Raw genomic sequence first — 21,667 nt, 5'->3', positions numbered from 1 at the left:
TGGCCTAAAAGGGTCTATGGTCACGGTTTTGGGGGGTAGCCTAAAGGTGTCTATGGTCACGGTTTTTTACAGTGACCAAAAAGGATCTATGGTCACAGTTTTTCGGAAGGGTGGCCTAAAAGGGTTTATGGTCACGGTTTTGGGAGTGATCTAAAGGAGTCTATAGTCATAGTTTTAATCATTTGAGTTTTAATTAAGTAAAATTTTTAAGTATTTTTTATTAATTTAAATTTTTTTCTTTTTAAAATAAAAAAGTTTTAATAATTAAAAACTAATAATAATTTTATATAATTTACTTTAAATATTAAAATTTTATATCTAATTTTATAAATATAAAATTAGGTTGAATACTATTAATAATTTTAAATTAAAAAATAATTTAAAACTTTTTAAAATGATTGTAGAATATTAAAATAAAAGATTCATCATATCGTAATTAATTTAAATTACTTGAGTGGTTAATTTTATTTGTTTATTTAAATGCGTATGATAAATTAATTCTTGGTATGTTAGATAAAATAAATTTGTAAAAAATAAAAATATAAGGCTCATTATATATAATATATCAATTTTATTATCTTAATTTAAAAAAATTAAAATAAACTCATTTTCTTAAGCTATGCTATAGTGGAAAACTGAAGGAAATAGAACCGCGTGAACTTAAGGAAATTGAAACAACCCCCCTTCTTTCTTTCCCCAATTCATAACCCTAGCCCCCATTGTCGCCGCCGTCCGAAGCTTGTTGGCGCCGCCGCCGTTCCAAGCTCTAAGGACATCGTCTTTATCTTCCTTGGCTTCTCCGTTCGTCGAAGGTTAGTGGCGTGGCGTCCGCTCTTGGGGTACTGCGCTCGTTAAGATCTCTCCTTACACCTTTTCCGTCGTCGCCATCGGCGTCTCCATCGGTGTCTCAGTTCTCATTGCTGCTTGGTACGCCGTTTCCCTTTTTCGTTTTAGATTTTGTTAATTTATTTTCCTGATAATCTTCTTTTTGGATTGCGAAGAGGGATTTACGTGCTGCAATCAAGGCTCCCCGAATCACTTCCACGAATCTCATTAGGTACGAGCCATATATGAAATAAAATTGTTGCTATTAGCCTTCTGTTGTGCTGATTTCACATGGTTCTTGGCACCTTGAGCTACTGATTTCATGAATCTCGGTGCATTTCAGTTCATTAATTAGTAATGGATTTGAAACTTAATTATAAAACTCGAATAATAATGTTAAGACATACTTGGCAAAATTTGAAGATATAGGTAAAGGAATTGCGTTTCATGAGTAAATATTCTCTTGATAAGCAAGCTTTTGAGAGTTCCCATTTTGCCACTCCATACTTGGGTTTGCCAAAGCAGCAGGGTGGCTTTTAGACTTGTCAAATTTAGTAGCAAGTTCTTCACCAAGCCTTTAATTTGCCTATTCCTTTAACATTATTGTCCTTGTTCCAAATCCAAGTTGTAGATTTGTTTTTGATCCCTGGTCTGACGTACGCATTCAAATTCTTGCTTGCATTTAAACTCTTATACCAAGCCTTCTACCAATGTGTTCAATGTCTCAATCCTAGTTCAATTTATCTTATACCAATTTTTTTCTTTAACTATCTATGATTCTGAGTACCTTTTAACAGTCATATTCAAATTTTTTCAGGTCTTATTTTTCTATCCTCCATAAAAAAGTGGCCGCTTAAATGCCTGGATCTTCTCTCTTTTTGCTTCCCTGGAATATTGGAGGTTAGATGTATGGTTAATGAACTTTTATTTTTCCCATATTCAAATCAATAGCTAATGATATTCTTACTTGTATTTAAACTCTTGTCAATAGTAGTTTACATATGTATTTGTACAGTGAGCAGGAATAAAAAATTTATGTTCATACGATCATTTAGTTAAGTTTCAATATTTTTGGTTTCAATTATGGTCCATTGAGTGAACCCCTTCCATGAGTGACTTGAATGAAAAAAAAATACTTGTAAATTGACTTTAATATAAAAATACTAATTTTTGTGTTTGATTCTTAAGACTAAATGATACATTTCTAGCATAAAGCCCATATCATAGTTCCAACTAAATGATTTTTTATTTTTCAAAGGCTACAATTGAATTTGAATCCAGGTCACTAGACCCAAGTTCACTAGACCCAAGTTCTGCAAAAGAAAAAAAAAATATATATATATATATTGTGTAAATTGGCCACAGTCACCGTGGATAACATGGCCTTCAAATTGGAGAACTCTTATTATAATAGCCTCTTATATATATATATATATATATATATATATATATATATATATATATATATATATATATATATATATATATATATATATATATATATTGTGTAGATAGGCCACAGTCACCGTGGATAACATGGCCTTCAAATTGGAGATTTCTTATAATAGCCTTCTTACAAATAACTTTATTCTCCAAAACCCAAAAAGAAAAAAAACGATTCTTAATATTAGCATTACTTTCAACTTTTAAAATTTCTGTAAGCTTGAAAATATTTTTAGATGCACACTCTAGTAGATAGTTTACACAAAATAAATAAAGTAATAATAAAATGTTGATTAGTGACTTGTTAAGCTGCAGTTTTGTTATAGGCTTATGGCACTGAGTGTTTTGAATTTTGAATTTATGACAAGTGATTTGTGATTTGTGATTAGTGATTAGTGATCTTGTTATGCTACTGGATTGATTTAATTTAGAGGTGATTATTTTGACTTTGTTTTGTGTACAGGATAATTTTTTCGTACTGGTAAAGACAACAGAAGTTGCTGCGGCACCGTTTATAACAACTTCATATGGCATCTCAAAATGAAGGAACTAAGCAGTAAGTTTATCTCGTAATTGCCATATATAATAATTTGATAGCACATTTAACTAGGGTAGTAAGCGGATATATGGTAGCTAGATTGTCTCTATAATTGACTTATTAGATCATGTTTAGTAAGTTCAGATATTTGCATTCTTAGGTTTAATCATGTTTTGTCAAAAGATTGGATGGATTTACCAAGATTTGAGAACGAGTACATAGTTGGTGTAAATAATTTTTTAGAGTTTGCCTTCGTAATTGGAAAACCGGTTGGAAAAGAAATCCAATGTCCTTGTGCAAAGTGTGGAAACACTTATTGGCGTGAACGAGAAGACGTACATGAGCATCTTATTTGCTATGGGTTTGTCGAAGGTTATAAACGATGGATTAATCATGGAGAATCGGTAATTCCAACAGTTGTAAACAGTGACATGGATGATCGAGGGGGCGTTGATGATATTGACGGGTTACTGCGTGATGCATTCGGAAATATGACAAATATTGAAGAGGAGAACAATGGGTTGAATGAAGATGTGAAGAGATTTTATAAGCTCGTAGATGAAGCAAGTCAAGAATTATATCCGAATTGTACTACTGGATTTTCGAGACTATCGTTTATCACACTCAATCTGGTTTTTCTGTTTCGCTGGTGTTGATTACTTGATTTGTTTGATGGGTTGGAAGCTAATAATAGTATTTCGGTATTACCTTGTTTTTTAAGCTTTTATTTTGGTTGTGGTTGTTTCTTTGTGCTGGATTTTTTTCAGTTTTAAGCGACTTCAACAGGGGAGTTGAAGTTCCACTCAAAGATAGATTAAAAACATATAAACATTACCAAATGGCTCAAAACCACATGCAAATGCTCCTTGTTATTTAGTGGTTGAAATTTTCATACTGATTGACTTACTTAACTTGTGCTCCATATTCATTACTCAACTGCACTGCATGTATCATCAATAATATTTTTGTTCTGTTCTAACTTCTTTATTTCTTTTGCTAGCAGGAGGATATGATGTGAAGAAAATATGTTCAATACAAATATAAGATGGGATGGGTCTTATAATGATTTTGGTTATCTAAATGTATTATTTTGATGTCTTCTTTACATTTTGATAAGAGATTTTATTCGATAATACATGTAATGGATAAATTACACTCTCTTTTGATTAGTGTTGTAATGGATATCTACTTTTTAATGAAACTTTTATGATTTACATTTATTGAATTTCTCATTCTTAGATTTATTTTGTGATTATCATCATTTTGGAATGTGATTATGCTTTAAAAAAAATTATAAAATAAAACAGGTTACCATAGATAAGTTATGGCCACCGTTTTAAGGAGGGGTGACCATAGATAAGCTATGGCCACGGTGAAAAACCGTGACCATAGATAAGGCTATGGTCACGGTTTTCATGTGGGGTGACCATAGAGGCTATGGTCACGGTAAAAAACCGTGACCATAGATAAGGCTATGGTCACGGTTTTCATGTGGGGTGACCATAGAGGCTATGGTCACGGCCAAAACTGTGACCATAAATAAGGCTATGGTCACGGTTTTAGGTAGAGTGACCATAGAGGCTATGGTCACGGCCAAAACCGTGACCATAGATAAGGCTATGGTCACGGTTTTTGGTTGAGTGACCATAGAGGCTATGGTCACGGCCAAAACCGTGACCATAGATATGGCTATGGTCACGGTTTTGGGAAGGGGTGACCATAGAGGCTATGGTCACGGTCAAAACCGTGACCATAGATATGGCTATGATCACGGTTTTGGGTGGAGTGACCATAGAGGCTATGGTCACGGCCAAAACCGTGACCATAGCCTTATCTATGGTCACGGTTTTGGGAAGGGGTGACCATAGAGACTATGGTCACGGCCAAAACCGTGACCATAGATGGGCTATGGTCACGGTTTTATCGCGTGACCATAGATTAACCTATGGTCACGGTAAAAAAACGTGGCCTAAAGTGCCAGAATTTGAACATTACAACCGTGGCCATAGAAACCGTGACTATAGATAAAAAAACCGTGACCATAGGTCTATAGCCACGAGAGAATAGGCCACGGCAGAAAAACCGTGACCATAGGTCAAAAACCGTGACCATAGACCTATGGTCACCCTTTTCACTAGCTATGGTCACGGTTTTTCACCGTGACCATAGACCTTTTTTTTTGTGGTGGTATCTGTACTCATATATTCCGGAAACTCCGGAGCATGCATGGCTTCCAAATCCAAAACTTGCATGAAAGATGGCTCCTCAAACAGCACTTCATTTGCGAGTGCATTTGCCACGTCTGTCACATTTAGAGCCATAGTGCCGTCAGTTTGATCTTCATCTCCGTCTGGACCAACAACTTCATAATTGCTTTCGAACTCTTCCTCACTATCACTCTTGTAATCTTCTAGTTTAATATTTCAGTCGGCCTCAGATTTTTCGAATTCAATGACAACATGATGAACAAGATCTGAGCGCGACTTTCTATATACATTGAAAATATCTCTTGCATACTCACTTCGTCAGTTATATATTTGGTTTGAAACTGAACGAATCCACCAAATACTAGTATGGGATATCTGTATAAAATACATGATATTTTCCTTGAAATCTCAGAATATATCTTCTCACAAATCACACATTTAAGCTCTTCAAATGAGACTGTGAAGGAAATAACAACATTTAACGGATTTTTACAAGTAAATTTTACTCCTTCAGATGTTTGTAACAAAATCTGACCAAAATAATATACTTTTAAAAGGACTCTATCATTCATTTCTTCATTCGCATAAATAGAAACTTCACTATCAAATTTTTTTAGTTCATACGAAAGAAGAGAGATATAAGAGCTAAGGAAAGAAGAAGAACAAGCAGAACAAGAAGAACAAGAGGAGATATGAGAAGTGATTTACGACTTACACACACTTATATATATCGGACCCAGCGATTAGTTTTAACTGATTCAAAAAAATGATAAAATAATTAACTCGGAACATCGGATTTGATTTTCGCAAAATAAAAAAAAAACTTGATATATATAAAAATCGGATGGTAAGCCGAAATTCAAATTCTTATTACCACACAAATCGGACCATCTGATTGGTGGTCAAATTTTTTAAAGCATACATATATTTATACACAAATATATTAATGACTAATTTTATTGACTAATTTTAATGTACTAATAGTATTTTTGTAATACGAAATAGTAAGAACATATATCTAACTATCTTCTAACCAATATCACAATGATGCCATTCTAGGGACCAATTGGCAAATTCTTATTGTGTATGGGACGTCTCCCTCCAACATGGGAATAATCCTTAGCAAAATATTGTGAAGGGTCTTCTCCATCATATTTTTCTTCTTTTGTCTCCTTCTTTCCGGCCACCATATTTTTCTTCCTATGTTGTACTTTCCCTGAAAAAAAAAAGTTGCATATTCATTGAAAAAGAATGAGTTTTATTAAAGGATCTTGCATGTATAATTATACATCTCTAGTTGGAATCATCTTTATTTATATATATTTTAAAGAATTTAATTTTAATGTATTAGCAGTATAAATGATTTTATCTAATTAAATTCATGAATTTAAATAACTTTTTAAATAATAAATTTAAAAATTAATTATTTTTAATAATGTAATAATATAAAATTGCATGTCTGTGTAATTTTTTTTTATATTATCAAAAATATATTATGTTGATGAGTTTCAATTATTATCAAATTTAGAAGTGTATTTTGGAAGGTGAACTAAACAAACTAAGAGTATAATTCACACAAATAAAGAGTTCTCTTCTCTATAAATTAAATAATGTTGATAACAAAAAAAGGGAAGAATTTGACAAAGAAAAAATGAATATCATCATAACCAAAGTAACAAAAGCAATTACCTTATTTGATGCATGAATAATTCTAAAAGGTTCACTAATTATTAAGATGAAGTTTTGTGAGCTATACATGCATGTTGAAATTTCAAGTATCATGCATCAAAATATCTTAATAACTTAATTAATTATAGAAATAAGTTAAATGACACTACATTACTTCTGGTAGATACCGACGTTTTTTAACTATCAGAGAACGGATAGCAGCAGTTGATAATCCGTTCCAAGAAAAAGAGGGGTAAAACCCTTAGCGATGATTTATAGTAACTACTAAAATAACAAACTATTGGAAACCTTCTCTTTTTTGTTGCGTCAAACATTGCCATTTTTATTTAACAACGTTTTTTTGAAACCGCCGCTAAAACCCATTACCTGCCACTTTTTTTCGTAGTGTGAAGAGGCAATAAATACAACGAGTCAAACTTTAATTTGGACAACAATAGTAGTAAACATAATTGAGGCCATAAGACCTTCACAAAATTTAATAAAAGTATATTAATCCATTTTTAATCGTTTGTAACAATTTATTATCACACTTGAAATTATTCATAATTTCAACAACATTGAATTTGTTACTAGTTTAAAAATTTTCTTTGGTATTAACCTTAACGAGTGTATATAATTAATCATTAGATATTGATCGGTAATTTAATAACTATTGAATAAGTACAGCGAATTAATGTTTAATTAGTTAATATTAACTAATATTTTATTATTAAATTATTTTTTTTAACTTTCACATTTTGGAAATTTAGGATTTAAAATTAGAATTGAGGGTTTATTATAAAATTTAGGACATATAATTTAAAGTTTAACATTTAAAATTTAGAATTCACGATAAAAAAAATTAACTGAAAAAATTAACTTCTTAATTAAATTAATAATTATTACCTGAAAGGTAACCCTTCTGCTTATTGTATTGTGATGCAATGAAGTCTCTATCTTCATTATGTCCCTTAAACAACATATATAAACGTAAAAATAATGCTGATGAATAGTCAAATATGATGAAGAAGAAGAATTAATTATTATATTTATATATATAGATGCTTATAAATAATTAGGAAGTACCTTCTCAGTAGCCCTTATTAACTTTCTTACCAGCCTTGGGTGATTACTGTGTGCATTATTGGCTAATCAAAAGGATGATAAGAAATGATAATTATTTATTGGATTACTCATATATATATACAAGAATAAAAAAAAAGATTTACATATTAATTAATTAATATTATTATTGTTATTATTATTGCGTACCTTGATGTTGGAATGAAGGTTGAAATTGAGTAGTTGATGGAAAAGAAGCAGAAGAATGTGGTAGCATATAAGAGATGAAAATTATGCTTAGCAAAGTAATGATGGTTATGAGCACCATTTTTACTCTTAATTACTCTATTCAAGCTTGAGAAATAGCATTAACATGAGAAGAGAGACCAAACACTCCAAAAAGTGAAGAGCTCCGAAACAAGTAAAAGAACATTAATAGGGCCCTTGGTTTCTTTTTTTTTTTTTTTTTCTAATATAATAACCAAGATTAGTTTACAACTTTACATTAGGCACTAAAAAACATACAACTAAGTTATGTGTATACTAAAATCAGTCATTACAATCAGTTAATAATATAAAATACACATAAAAATAAGTTAAACTGTAAATATATTTATACACAAATAGATGGTGGATAATTTTGGTGCACATATAGTATTTTTTAAAAGAATTATTAATATCTAATTTTGTACATATATGTGTATATTTCTAATGTAAATATACTGTTATAGATATAGTTGGATAATTATTTTAATTTTTAATATTGTGCTAAATTTTAATTTTATCTTTAATATTTATAATATTTTATTTTTTATTTTTTTATTTTATTTTATCCTATTTTAATTCTTTGATAACATTATTCTTTCTTCCAAAATTACTATTTTTTTCATTATCATCTCTTCTTCTGAATAACGACAACAATCATAATGATAGTGGTGATAATAGTAATGATAGTAATTTAAAGGTAAAAATGTAAAGGAATAAGAGAAAGAAAAAGATAATAATAAAAAACAATAATTTTTAAAAAAAAAATTTAATTTTGATAAGAGAATATTCGAAATAAAAATATAATGTTTTAAACTATAGGATCAAAATTAGAAATTAACCTAAATATTAGAGACTAATAAAGTATTTTATCCTATTCTTTTTCCAAACAAAAAATTATATAATTTTGTGTTTCAAATAAAATACAGAAACTTTTCAACTTGAATGTTGAAAAGTATTAATGTGTTAAAAGCTCTATTTATACATGTATTTAATTATGTATGCAATCAAAATACAAAAAAAAGTGTTGAAAACTTGTTAAATTCTGTATTATACTCCCAATGGTTCCAAATATTTATATGGTAAAGATTATACATATTATTGTTGAATTGAACCCTCGAAGAAATCACCCCAGTTGACCGACATTGATGCAAGCCAAGAAAATAATAGTTAGGGTTTTTGTCTTGTGGTTTGTATATGTAGTGGGAACTGGGAATTGTTTCAAATTTATAAACTAAGATCACATGTTTCCTTGTCAAATTCAAGAGACGTACACCAATGAAGACTGTGACTTGATCTCTTAATTAGACGTTTCAATTTTAAACATTGGATATGAAAAAATTTTCATTACGATATTTCTGCAAAATTAGGTCGGATTAGTCAGATTCTTAATGATAATTGAAAAATGTTAAATAATTTGACATATTTTACTAAATTATTTAATATATTATATATAAATATTTTAGTTATTATCTTCACATAAAAATAATTTTATACAAAAATGTGATTAATTCGATTTTGGGTTGAAAACCAACTGAACCAACCAATTCAATTTATGTATAACATCAACCAATCAATTTGCTGTTTATGCTACAATTGAACTGAACAAAAAAAAAAAAAATCAATTTTTTCGATTTTAAGCTCAGTTGTAGCAAATTTCAATTAGATTTTGCATTAATTTTCGATCCAATTCGATTACTTACAACCCTACTTTCACATGAGTAACCGTCACAAAAAAATAAAATATAATTCAAGAGACATGCAGCTACACCAAAGCATCATTCATGGAAACTCTTGCTGTTACCAAAGCTAAAGCACATGCATTATTATAGTTAAAAGTGCAATGGTGCAAAAAACATAAGCACCGTTTTCATGACCCTGAGTTAGGTAATGATTTTGTATAAATCCTTATTTTTTGTGTTTCAGAAAAGAAGCCATGTATATAGTAGGTCACTTATTTAAAAATGTCATTTCAGATAAATGATCTTTCTCCTCTTTAGATATTAAATTGGTTCATTTGTCTTCTCTTTATTAATTAGATAATTTTAATGCTTTGCTTTGTTATGTTTTATTTGAATGATTAAGATTTAAATGGATAATCTGTTAATTAAATTAATTATTTTTTAATGTCAAAAAAAAAAAAAAAACGAATACTCATTACTGTAAAAAAAAAAAAAGCCGAATACTCCTTACTCATTACTTTATTTATTATCTCTGAGACTGATAGCATGTCATTTTATAGTGAGTATTACATTCTGAAAATTAATTGGAACACATTAGCATTTGTTCTTGAATAAGACACATGACCTATGTTAATACCGAATTTGGATTTTTTAAATTTTAAATTTTCACTTGTGATTTTTCACCTTTGAATAGTTTTTTTCTCATATTTTTTTTTATCCTACTTATGAAATAAATGGTAAGAGATTAACTTAAGACTCTAAAGTGAAATTCAAAATTTAAAAAATTTAAATCCGTTAATACCATATGAGTTTGTATGCTCCAAAAGAAACTACTCAATAATATTTAACTTAAAAAAAAAATTAAGAAATAATGGTGTATTTAATTTGTATTTTTATTTTTAGAATTTTGTAAAGAAAAACCAAAAGGTCAAAACAAAGAACAAAATTTATTATTTTTACCTTTTTTTTAAACCTTAAAAATATAAAACATCAAAAAAAAATACAACCCATTTTTAAAACACAATTTTGAGTTCCGAAAACAATCTTTTTTTGCCAGAAACATCTTAAACATTCTGGAAAAATCAGTCATCAGCATCAAGCATATATTAAAATAAGAAAAAATCTTGTTTTGTCTATAATGTAAAATAGTTTCTTCTTCCATTACTATATCTATCACCAATTTATTGTTTTTTCTCTTGTTTCTTTTCTCTTTCTTACTCCATGACAGAAAGAAATCAAAGAATGCCTCTTAAAATAATACACAACAATGATATGAAAAGCCAAATCATTTTTTATCATAATTTTCAAAACCTGTTTTTTTTTTTATTCTCCTTCCTGTTCAGTAATTCATTACAAGTGTAGGGAAAACAATTTCTGCAAAATAAATTTTGCAAGCATTACATTGCATAAATGCTAAGGATCCCTAGTGTTTGACTTGTATAAACAATATTCTGCTCTGTTTTTCATTGTAAATTAGAATTTATCTACCATTTTGCCTCAAATTTCACTTACCCCAATTATCTCAAATGGACTTGACCAAATGGCTAATCTGGTCTTACAAAAAATTCTTCGCGCGCACCTGTCGCCGCACCGAAACACACTTCAAAATCAATACTCAGTAAAAATTAGTTGGCTTTCCAATTTTTATGTTCTGTTCAGTAAGGAATGCTGTTATAGCATTCTTCTGCCAGCTCTTGAAACTCCTGAAACAAAGCAGTTTTTAGGGTCAATACTAACTTGAGCAACAAGGAATCGCCAAAGCGTAAAGCCTGTAAAGCCTATCAGCCATATCATAGCCAGGCAAGAAAGCATTGTAATTAATCTATATTTTTATGCTAATTGTAAACTAACTAATCCTAATGGAATAAGCAAATTAATCTACAGTCCCAATGTCTCCTTGTTTTTCATTTTAAGACGCTTACCCTACGCTACCTAAGCGATTATCTATGATATTGGTTCCACATACGATATAGATAATCGGTTCCATGATATGATACAGATAACATGAGTCATTTAGCTTATTTTATGAGATATTCTAACATGATGTCCGAGGAAAGATAGCAAGATTGAGTTTTTGTTTTGTATGCAAAAGGCATAAAGGTTAGTAAAGCTCACTTGTGGTCGAGATGTGCGAGAATTTCGCCACCCGGGAAAGCAACTCTAGTGGCCTCATATGCAGCTAATATAGACTGTCTCCAAGTTCCACCAATCTCCGCATTTGCTTCTCCTTTCGCTTGGTTCGGATCTTCCATCGGAATTGAATATCCGGAAAGGAGGTGACCCACCCAAACATCGTCTCTCCTGTATATTGTTTTACACAAAAACATGCATTAACGAGAAGATACAATGTCTATCAAAAGTCAGAGAGAAAAATTAAATTACAAGGATAATGACTGCTCACAATACTACATCCATATGCCGAGGCGTGTAGTGTCCACCACCTATCCCAAGAAGGACTTTCTTCTTATCATTCTCCCTACAAGATCATGAGATATAGATTCAGCTTAGAAGTTAGAACAAATTTTGAAAACTGCAGCACGAAGATATTACATTAAAGAAAACAAACATGATCTTTCTCAAGAACTATACTCCATAAGATGCATTATGCAATGTCGGCAGCATTAGAACAATTTTAAAAGAAATCAAGAGCAGATGCTAAATTATAGTCCACGAAGTCGAGCGTGAAAATTGGAAGACTATAGTTAAACATATTTTCCATCTTGCGAAACAGAGTGAGAATGACTGAATGATGCTATCTGAAAACACATTACACATGACCTCATGTAAACACCAAATACGGAACAAAAGTGCAATTGGCTTCATCATTCTACCTGCTCCAGTTTCCGACATCTGTCCCTCCTCTGAGTCCAAGTCCTTCCCATACTAACTACAACAACACAAACACCATCATCTCAGTAAACAAAATAACTATATTATTCCTAATCAGCTCCTACCCTACTCCATTTATTTAGGTATAGATAGTTAAGAGATAAAATTCCTTATCGAAGGAATTTCGTAGAAGCAAAATTCTACATATCGATGCAAAGTGAAGAAAGCACAAATCCATTCAACCTGAGCCATTACTTGAGCAGCATCCTGTCTTTTCCAATAATCTTCGGTACTGCCTATACCATAAAAGAAAACCAGTTTATATTAAGCTATTCAACAACAAAGTGTTTTCACAAGTCATAACCAAATCAAATAACTCCTTAGTGATTTCGTATATTTTGTATTAAGGTCTACTCTCTTTAGTGATACTTTTCTAAGTATTCTACAAGTCGTCATCAAATCACCGAGAGAGAAATTATACCATCTTAATTTATTCATTCAAAATTCAAATGTATTTATCTTCCCCCCTTTCCCCCCTAAAGTCATAGCTAACAGCTTCTAATGAAACATGAGAATGCTGTTGAGATGGCGCAAATTACTTAAAAGAACCAAAAGATATTAGCGTTGTACCCAAAAAAAAAAAGGATTCCAACACATAAAAGGGTATCGGTACAGGTGAGAGATGGTTAATTGAGGACCAACTTAAGGACAGTCAACAATTCCAATAACCCGAAATCATGTTCCTCCACCAAGTATTAAACTACAATAACACTGATGATTACAAGCTTCACCTATATTTCTCTTTGAACATCAGTTTTTTTTTTCTCCCACCCAAAAAACTTGAAAGATGGAACCTTCTACACGACTAACAAGTACTCGCAAAAGGGAAAGATGAATATGAATTGAATGTGAGATTAAACATCAAGATAAAGAAAGACGGTCTTGATTTGGAAACCAAACATTGGGGGAATAGTAATGAATTTATACCCTAATAATAGATTATGCAATGTACTTATGATATATGGTATATCAAATCCATCAATTCAGAACAGATCTAAGAGGAAGAAAAGAGCACTCACCAATCTCAAGAAACATTGTTGGCTTATTCGTGAATGGCCCGTGATGAGTGGCCTCCAAAGTAATCTAAATTGAGGAAACATATCAAATTCTGATAGCATAGCTTTTGAAAAGTACAATCCCATTATCAAAAACACAATTTGACAATAAGCCATTTTTGTCCAACGGGAAAGAAGGCATGTAGTTTTGAAAAGTGCTAAATTTAAGAAGAAATGCTCGAAATATAATTGGAAAAAGGCTCATTTCTCGTAGTGAAAATTGACATGCAGGAAAGAATCAAAAGGCTCTAAAGAAAGGCATTCTGAATTTCAATTGCTCAAAAGGAAACACACCTCAAATTCAGGGACCAGATTATGAGCTTGAGCCAATTTCTTCAAAAGTCGAAGCCAAGGACCTATCCGAGGATTCGGCAGTGCAGCCCATCCCGGTTTCCCACCCTGCGGTGGAACATCACCCTCGCGCAAATGAGGAACTCCTGCGCACACGTTCCACCAAAAAATGATCGACACACACATTTTTACTCCACATAATATAAAAAAGAAGATAAAGAGTAGATCAAGTCCGTTATATCCATTATATTCGATTCTTGAATCAACCAAGGGCATGAAGACTCACCCTTTCAAATTTTAAGGTAACACATGTCTGAAAAGAAAAAATCTACTTATCATTTCTTGATTAAGAAACACAACACAAGTGTAAAAATTAGATCAAGTTTGTTATATCCGTTACATCCAAATTTCATATCGACTAAGGGTCGAAGGGGACATTTTCCTCGTGAAAGAGTCACCCTTTCAACTTTTAGGTTGCATTTGGATATTGCCTTAGGATAAAAATACAGATACATCCGGGGACACAAAGCCCTTAATCTAACTCATGTCTAACAAAAAAAAAAAAAAAAGAAGTCCACTTATCATAGCTAGAATTGAGAACTAGACAAAACATATTAAAGAAACATGAAAGAACTATACAAGTTGCTATCCCAAGCAAGAACAGAAGAAGAGGGCAATCAAGACAAGAAATTAATACCAATGGGATGAACAGTGAGGGCAGGTTTGTTAGAAACAGCAGTGTGCTTGCTGAAGAAGATGACCTCATCAACAACCTCACCAGTCTTCTCTTCCCACCTCTTGTCCAAGTCATCCTCCACCACTATGCTCTTCCCATGAAGCAAAACCCTCACCCCTTCATTACAGAAACTCTTCATATCATCCTATAATAAAGAATCAAAGGTGTTGCAATCCATTAGATCAGAATAAATAATTCATAGAAAACAACCTAGAAATGAATTTTTACTAATTATAAGAAACATTACTAACTAATATCTAACTAACTCAATGATATCTACAGTAGAAAACGGTTAATAGTCAAAACAGTTGTTAATTCAGTTCTCGAAACATGAAATACCTCAAATTGATTTACTATCATATCTATCAGAATCAATTTGAAAATGAAGTATTGATAATTGAACCTGCAGATGGGGACCTGGTTGCCAAGCTGGCATGGCCAAGAGGGCATTGGCAGGGTTGATGGAAGCAGGGTCGGAGGTTGTAGCAACAAGAAGAGTCACCATTGCTGAGTGGTGGTGGTGCTTCACTTGAATTGAATTTGATGATGATGAAGAAGAAGAAGAAGAAGTAGAAGAAGAAGGTGAAGGGAATAATAATGGTTTGGAATTTGAAAGCGGTATTGAAGAAAAAGGTGGTAGCACACGGTTAAGGTAAGTGCTAGTAATGAAAAGTGGAACACTGGCGGCTGCAGCTGTTGTCCCACAAAAACCAATCGTACGAAGTAGCATGTTATGTCTTCTGCCACTGATTTACCAAGGACCAAGGACTAAGGAGTAAAACTCTAAATTGGTTTTGGAATTTGGAGGCTTTTTTTTATTAAAAAAATGTGTTTTTTTGGACATACAAAATGATAAATCCCAAATCAGCAGGAATTTTTTTGCATTTTCGCTATTTTCCATTCACTTTAATCACATTCATGAACTTATGCTTCTCTTGCATCTTAACAAAAATAAATACAATATTAGATCTAGACAATTTTTGGTCAAAAAATTTCCTTCCAAAAAAATCAAGAAAAGCATTTAACTTTGTGTAGTGACGGATCTAAAAATTTTAAATTTTAGAGACAAATATCTATTATATAAGAATAACAAAAAACTTTATATAGATATATCGATCGTCTTCATTGATTCCCCTTTTGGTGAAGCAAAAATATCTAAAAAGCTAAACGAAGAGAGCAATTTATGAATATCAGCAGATAGAAATGGAGATTAGACCATACAAGATTTTGACCTGCATATTCCCGAGATCACACACAACAGAAATTGACTTCTTGCCGATTAATTTGAACAAAAAAAATTAATATTAAATAGCACAAATTAGCACAAGCTCAATGAACATTAAAGTGATACAAATTGACTTCTTGTCAATTAATTTGAACAGTTGAAAAAGCCCAATAAATATTATTCTCCTTCACCTTAGCAAGATTAGTAGATTTTCCAACAACATTAACTCCAACAAATACAACAACATATGGTTTCCTTAGCTCCTTGGCAGCATGCACATCCCTGAATAGTGTCTAGGGGTTAAAAACTTAAATACGAACAGGGGCTTCTTCCATTGCTGCCTGTTTTGATTTTTGAACCACAGCGTCAGTACATGCCTTATAATAATTAAAAAGAAAGGCCAGAATTAAGGGGGAGACTGGTTCATACATGCACTGTTGAAGAGATCCTTGTAAATGAAGCTAGCTTCTTGCCTTCAAGACTTGCTGCCATTGATTCACATGGTTTCTCAGCTATTTCCTCAGCCTAAAAGTGATAGCAGTGTGGAAAAAATTAGCCAGTTTCATAGAGCAAAAGTAGCTTAATATAAACCACTTATTAGATATACAAGAGGAAACAAAAACAGGGTCCATAACAGATACATACCACATTCTTGGTCATCGACCTATCCTTCGGAGCTTTCAAAGCTGGATGCCTGGATCCAAGTCTGACTTCTCCAAATTGCTTTCCTAGCAATACTGAGCACAAGGAACTGCAGGAATATATAATTAGTCACTCTCAATTACATCAAATGATACCAACAAAAATTTATGCAACTTATGCTAAAAAAAAGTGAACCCAAAACGAAAAACATCTTGCTCACAACTTTAAAAACACAATGAATTAACATTCCTGCCCGAAGTTTCCACCCAAGTCTCTCCTAATGCACTACAGTATGGATATGGATCTCATCATTTCATATTAGAGCTTTGTCTCTAAGTCTAAATTTTTGTTCTCTTCTCTCTATAGCTATGCAATTTGTTGTTATTTAACACTTATAAAATGAGTTCTCGATGAGAAAAAGTATAAAATATTCAAATAAAGTTAAACACAAAATGTATATCTAAATATCAATTGCCCCCATGTTCCGGAGAGGAAACAATATTTAAAAAAATGAGGAGGAATTTTATATAAACATCCAAGCAATTTACTCCCAATAGTATCTACATATAACCAAGTAACCAAAACTCCAAAACCATTATGAAGACACAAATAGCAAGATTCAATAGTCAATAAAAACACCTACAAAAAACATACTCTTTCAACACTTATTCCACAATTAGAGGCTTGCTACACATACAAGTCTTTTTGACTTACAAGTTTTACAAATTGTTACACATTAGGGTCTTTTAATGCGTTATTCAGTTTCCAAAGCGCTACACTCACCGTGAATTATGAACGACTCCTCTTCCTCTTCCTCTTCCTCTTCTTCTTCTTCTTCTTCTTCACTCACCGTGGATTATGAACAACTCCTCTTCCTCTTCCTCTTCCTCCATGTATTTCTTCATTATTCTCTTTGCCTTTTCATTAGTTGTTTTACTTGCGTTTATTACTGGTATTCTTGCTTCGTTTTTTTTCGATTTTCATGGTTTCTGAAATCAAGCTTTGAAATCATTTTGAAGATAATGGAACTTCAGAAATACACCCAAACGATTACAGAAATACACCCAAACGATATTTCTTCGTTATTCTCTTTGCCTTTTCATTAGTTGTTTTACTTGCATTTATTACTGGTATTCTTGCTTCTTTTTTTTTCGATTTTCATGGTTTCTGAAATCAAACTTTGAAATCGTTTTGAAAATAATAGAACTTCAGAAATACACCCAAACGATTATAGAAATACACTCAAACGATTACAGAAATACACCCAAACGATATTTCTTCGTTATTCTCTTTGCCTTTTCATTAGTTGTTTTACTCGTTTATTACTGGTATTCTTGCTTCTTTTTTTTCGATTTTCATGGTTTCTGAAATCAAGCTTTGAAATCGTTTTGAAAAATAATGAAACTTCAGAAATACACCCAAACGATTATAGAAATACACCCAAACGATTACAGAAATACACCCAAAGGACACCTTATGCATAATTCAGAACTCTTTCTCTTTCTCCTCCTCATATTCTGCTGCTTCTTCTTCTTCAAAAATGATTTCAGAGCTTGATATAAAAAAATAATGAAAATCAAGAATAACGAAAAAAGAAAACAAAGAGAAAAGCACGTAAATGAAGAAGGAGAAAGAGAAGGCAAAAAACGAAAGAAAAGAAGAAGAAGAAGAGGAGGAAGAGGAAGAAGAATGTGCAGCAAGAAGAAGAAGACGGTGCAGTGAAATTGTGCAGTAACGTTTGAAGAAGGAGAAAGAGAAAGCAAGAAACGAAAGAAAAGAAGAAGAAGAAGAAGAGGAAGAAGAATGTGCAATAACGTTCAAGCGCGTTAATATAATAACTTGTAAAGACTTGTATAAAAAAATGCTTGTATATGGAGAATTTCTCTTCCACAATACATCACTCCAAAACCAAACTGAATTTTGCCACATTAAAAACAGAGCACTACAATATTATGAACCCAACAATTGGACAATGCAGCATGTGCCTAAAAGCAACCCTAATTGATATCAACTTAATAAAACATAAAACACTTACATCTCATGAAAAAGGACACCATTGACATTCCTCCACTAAACAGGAACAGTCAAAACTCCAACTGAAAACTTCTTCAAACTTCCCATGAATTAGAATTCTACATAATCAAGCAAACAATTGTAAACTGTTCAAGGAAGTTACATAAGCAAGCCATACCCTGCACATCGGACCAGTCAAGAAACCATGAGCTAAGCATTGTCAACAAGAACATCATCTACTTCATTCTCACTCTCCAAAATACCCACCAAAAACATGCAAGTTTCAACATCCCACATTCAAACAATGATCAAGGAAGAACAATGAGGGAAACAGAAGATGGAATGATATAACCGGAGATTCAATACACAAATACAAAAAGCAATTCCATATGCAAAGATTAAGAACACAAGGATCAAACTCCAGAATTGGCATACACACATGAACAAATTGCAAACCACAAACCCTAACAAATCAATTGGCAAGAAAACACACAACAATCCAACACACAAAACACAGAAACAACAGGGTCAAGCGGTGGGACAGAACCAGAGCATGATTCAGATGCAACATCGCAGCAGGCCGTACCAACAGTGACTAATGTGTGCAGCGAGCACCATTTCCCGATTCCTTACCAACCCTAACCATTTGAAACCGCAAGCCATCATCATCGCTGACATCAACCACGGATGGTGACAATTTTCACCTTTTAAAAGAAATTCTGAATGCAGAGAAAATTCCGAATCAGCGAAGAACTCACGAGCTTTCTATTTATGATAGATAGATATGAAGCAAAGGGTTTGTACCTTAATCTTGAGGACAAAATTAAGGGCTTCTTCCATTGCAATAGGTTTTAGAGGACTCCATGGCCTTTAAACAGCTCTTTCAATTTGATGTTTGGAATTCCAACATGTTCTGCTCAATGATCTGTGCAACTATTAAATTTAATTCCAAATCTTCCTTGTTTGTCAGCATCACAACATGACCATTCTTCATAGACATCAGTGGCTGATGCTCCTGTTCTAATGGAAAGTATCGAATTTGAAGATACTGATAACTAACCTTCTCCAAATGAGTTTAGACCTCAAGACCATTTCATTAGCCATAAAGTGAGTTTGGTAGTCTCAACAACCAACTTTAGTGTTGAAATAAAGAATGAGCCCTTCAATTTTCAGAAGCCAAACTGAATTCCATAATGTACAGATGGCTGATCAGATCAATAAGTCTGAGAATATCTTGAAATTGATATGCAATATGAGTCTGAGACCACTATTTTTTAAGTTATATTACTTCAAATAAATAGAATGCATCTTTTGATCTGGAGAAATCCTCGAATCCCTTACTCAAGTGGTTTAAAACTCCGTAAATTTCTTCTGAATATGTACAACACTTATCATCAGCAACAAATTTGTGGATGGACTGGTCAATTTCTATGAAACTCCAAGCAGAAATGGTTGACACTCCCCTTTTTTTCATAAGTCTTCTCATCTCGGAGACGCCTTCCCATTTGCCCGTACTTGCATACATGTTTGCTAGAAGGATGTAATATCCACTACGTTGAGGCTCCAATTCTATCAAATACTTCCCAACTCTATGTGCCAGTTCAACATGACAATGCATCATGCATCCGTTGAGCAAAGACCCCCATATGGCTCCATCCGGTTCTATTGGCATCCTAGCAACTAACGCTAAAGCATCTTTGATTCGCCCGCCTCGCGCCAAAACATCAACCATGCATCCATAGTGTTCAATGGATGGTAGGATGCCATATTTTCTACTCATTTGTTCAAAAAACCACCACGCTTTAGTCAACAAGTCCTTGTGATTGCAGGAAGTTAGAACACCAACAAAAGTAACTGCATTGGGTTTGGGTCCAACCTTCTCCATCTTATCGAAAAGCTCAAGAGCCATATAATTCTTTCCATTAATAGCCAAACCCAAGATCATAGCACTCCAAGTGGCAACATCCTTACTAGGCATACTATCAAACACTGTCTCTGCCTCTTCCACCCACCCACACTTGGTGTAGAAATCAATCAATGCAGTCCCCAGTTCGAGTTCATACTCCAAACCATTTTCTTCAATGTAACTGTGAATCCATTTGCCTTCTTCAAATGCACCCACAGCAGCACATGCATTGAGCACACTCACCAGAAGAGAGCCATTCAAATTAATAACATTTCCACAACACTTGAGCTCATGGAAAACTTGAATGCCCTCATTGAAACAACCATTCCTCACATACCCAGACACCATGGCGCTGTAGGATACCTCATTCCTTTGCGGCATCTCATCAAACAACAGCCTTGCTTCCTCAACTAAACCATTATTACAATAACCAGTAACAAGACCAGTCCAACACACCACATTCTTGTTGGAACTTTCATCGAACACCTGCCGTGCAGCACCAACTTCTCCATGATCACAATAAACACCAATCAAAGAACTCACTACAAAAGCGTCATAATCCACACTCCCCAACTTCACCACTTGGGCATGGGCTTGTTGGAGGAGAGACAAAGATCCACGGCAAGACTTGACGAACATGGTGAAGGTGTGAGAGTTAGGCCTAACACCAGTGGCTAGCATTCGTTTGAAAAGCAGAAAACAGTTGTAAAACTGTGAATCTCTTGAAAAAGCTGTTATCATGACATTGAAGTCAAACACAGTGTGAATTGGCATGTGAATGAAAAAGGCCTCTAAACAGCGCATATCGCGGCGGTTGCGCTGGTGGTGTCGGAAATAGAAGGCCAAGAGTCTGCTGGAGACGTAGGAGAATCTTGCAAGGCCATTGGTGATGGCGTGGGCGTGGATTCGCTTTAACTCTCTCGTGCTTCGATTTATGGTTCCTTGCAAGAGACGAAGCCATGGTGGAATTGAGCACATAGCAGAGAGCGAAGAACAAATTCAGGTTTTAAACAATGAAGCTCATAAATTCACAACAATCTCTTCTTCATTGTAGGAAGCAAACTTGATCAAGAAAACATGCATAAGCTCGGTTTCATATACTGCTTTCTTAAAAATTTAATTCTTCAAATCATTATTCTAATATTTATATTCAATTATTTTATTTAAAAATTTTATTTAATTTTTAATAAAATCAATAAAAATTTGATATTTGAATATTTT

General features: G+C 32.9%; 3 protein-coding genes and 1 long non-coding RNA gene across 8 annotated transcripts; 1 reads left to right on the top strand and 3 right to left on the bottom strand.

The window, feature by feature from the left end:
• The first annotated feature begins 506 nt into the window (after positions 1-506).
• Positions 507-4,026, top strand: LOC112795800 (uncharacterized). 3 transcript variants are annotated; one of them, XR_003198947.3, is made up of 5 exons: positions 507-927; positions 1,002-1,057; positions 1,643-1,725; positions 2,732-2,824; positions 3,807-4,026. It is a non-coding gene; the product is annotated as an uncharacterized lncRNA (long non-coding RNA). The 3 variants fall into 3 exon arrangements; XR_003198948.2 differs by having other exon boundaries at positions 583-927; positions 3,810-4,026; XR_003817992.2 differs by lacking the exon at positions 3,807-4,026 and adding an exon at positions 2,967-3,089 and having other exon boundaries at positions 615-927.
• Positions 4,027-5,977: 1,951 nt separating this feature from the next.
• LOC112717814 (uncharacterized) lies at positions 5,978-8,272 on the bottom strand. The gene is made up of 4 exons (XM_025770015.2): positions 7,954-8,272; positions 7,768-7,829; positions 7,588-7,651; positions 5,978-6,229 (listed from the first exon to the last, which is right to left on the bottom strand). Exons 1-4 carry the CDS (start codon positions 8,069-8,071, stop codon positions 6,069-6,071), a joined length of 405 nt encoding a protein of 134 aa, XP_025625800.1. The 5' UTR covers positions 8,072-8,272; the 3' UTR covers positions 5,978-6,068.
• A 2,786-nt stretch (positions 8,273-11,058) lies between these two features.
• On the bottom strand, positions 11,059-15,919 carry LOC112795792 (D-aminoacyl-tRNA deacylase). Its single transcript, XM_025837956.2, has 9 exons — positions 15,064-15,919; positions 14,622-14,805; positions 13,928-14,070; positions 13,598-13,661; positions 12,762-12,814; positions 12,521-12,576; positions 12,091-12,165; positions 11,805-11,990; positions 11,059-11,392 (listed from the first exon to the last, which is right to left on the bottom strand). The coding sequence occupies exons 1-9, from the start codon at positions 15,388-15,390 to the stop codon at positions 11,305-11,307; spliced, it is 1,176 nt and encodes a 391-aa protein (XP_025693741.1). The 5' UTR covers positions 15,391-15,919; the 3' UTR covers positions 11,059-11,304.
• A 20-nt stretch (positions 15,920-15,939) lies between these two features.
• Positions 15,940-21,560, bottom strand: LOC112795782 (pentatricopeptide repeat-containing protein At5g06540-like). 3 transcript variants are annotated; one of them, XM_029297461.2, is made up of 5 exons: positions 19,345-21,560; positions 18,563-19,259; positions 16,531-16,636; positions 16,315-16,410; positions 15,940-16,226 (listed from the first exon to the last, which is right to left on the bottom strand). In XM_029297461.2, exon 1 carries the CDS (start codon positions 21,422-21,424, stop codon positions 19,820-19,822), a length of 1,605 nt encoding a protein of 534 aa, XP_029153294.1. In that variant the 5' UTR covers positions 21,425-21,560; the 3' UTR covers positions 15,940-16,226; positions 16,315-16,410; positions 16,531-16,636; positions 18,563-19,259; positions 19,345-19,819. The 3 variants fall into 3 exon arrangements, 1 of the variants encoding a protein (XP_029153294.1); XR_011882141.1 differs by lacking the exons at positions 18,563-19,259; positions 19,345-21,560 and adding an exon at positions 16,748-16,887; XR_011882150.1 differs by lacking the exons at positions 18,563-19,259; positions 19,345-21,560 and adding an exon at positions 16,751-16,882.
• Positions 21,561-21,667: the final 107 nt, after the last annotated feature.

The sequence above is a fragment of the Arachis hypogaea genome, chromosome 1, assembly GCF_003086295.3.
Source record: "Arachis hypogaea cultivar Tifrunner chromosome 1, arahy.Tifrunner.gnm2.J5K5, whole genome shotgun sequence".
NCBI classification, from domain to species: Eukaryota; Viridiplantae; Streptophyta; class Magnoliopsida; order Fabales; family Fabaceae; genus Arachis; species Arachis hypogaea.
Note: the sequence above shows the minus strand (reverse complement) of the source record. Positions and strands in the feature narration are given on the sequence as shown.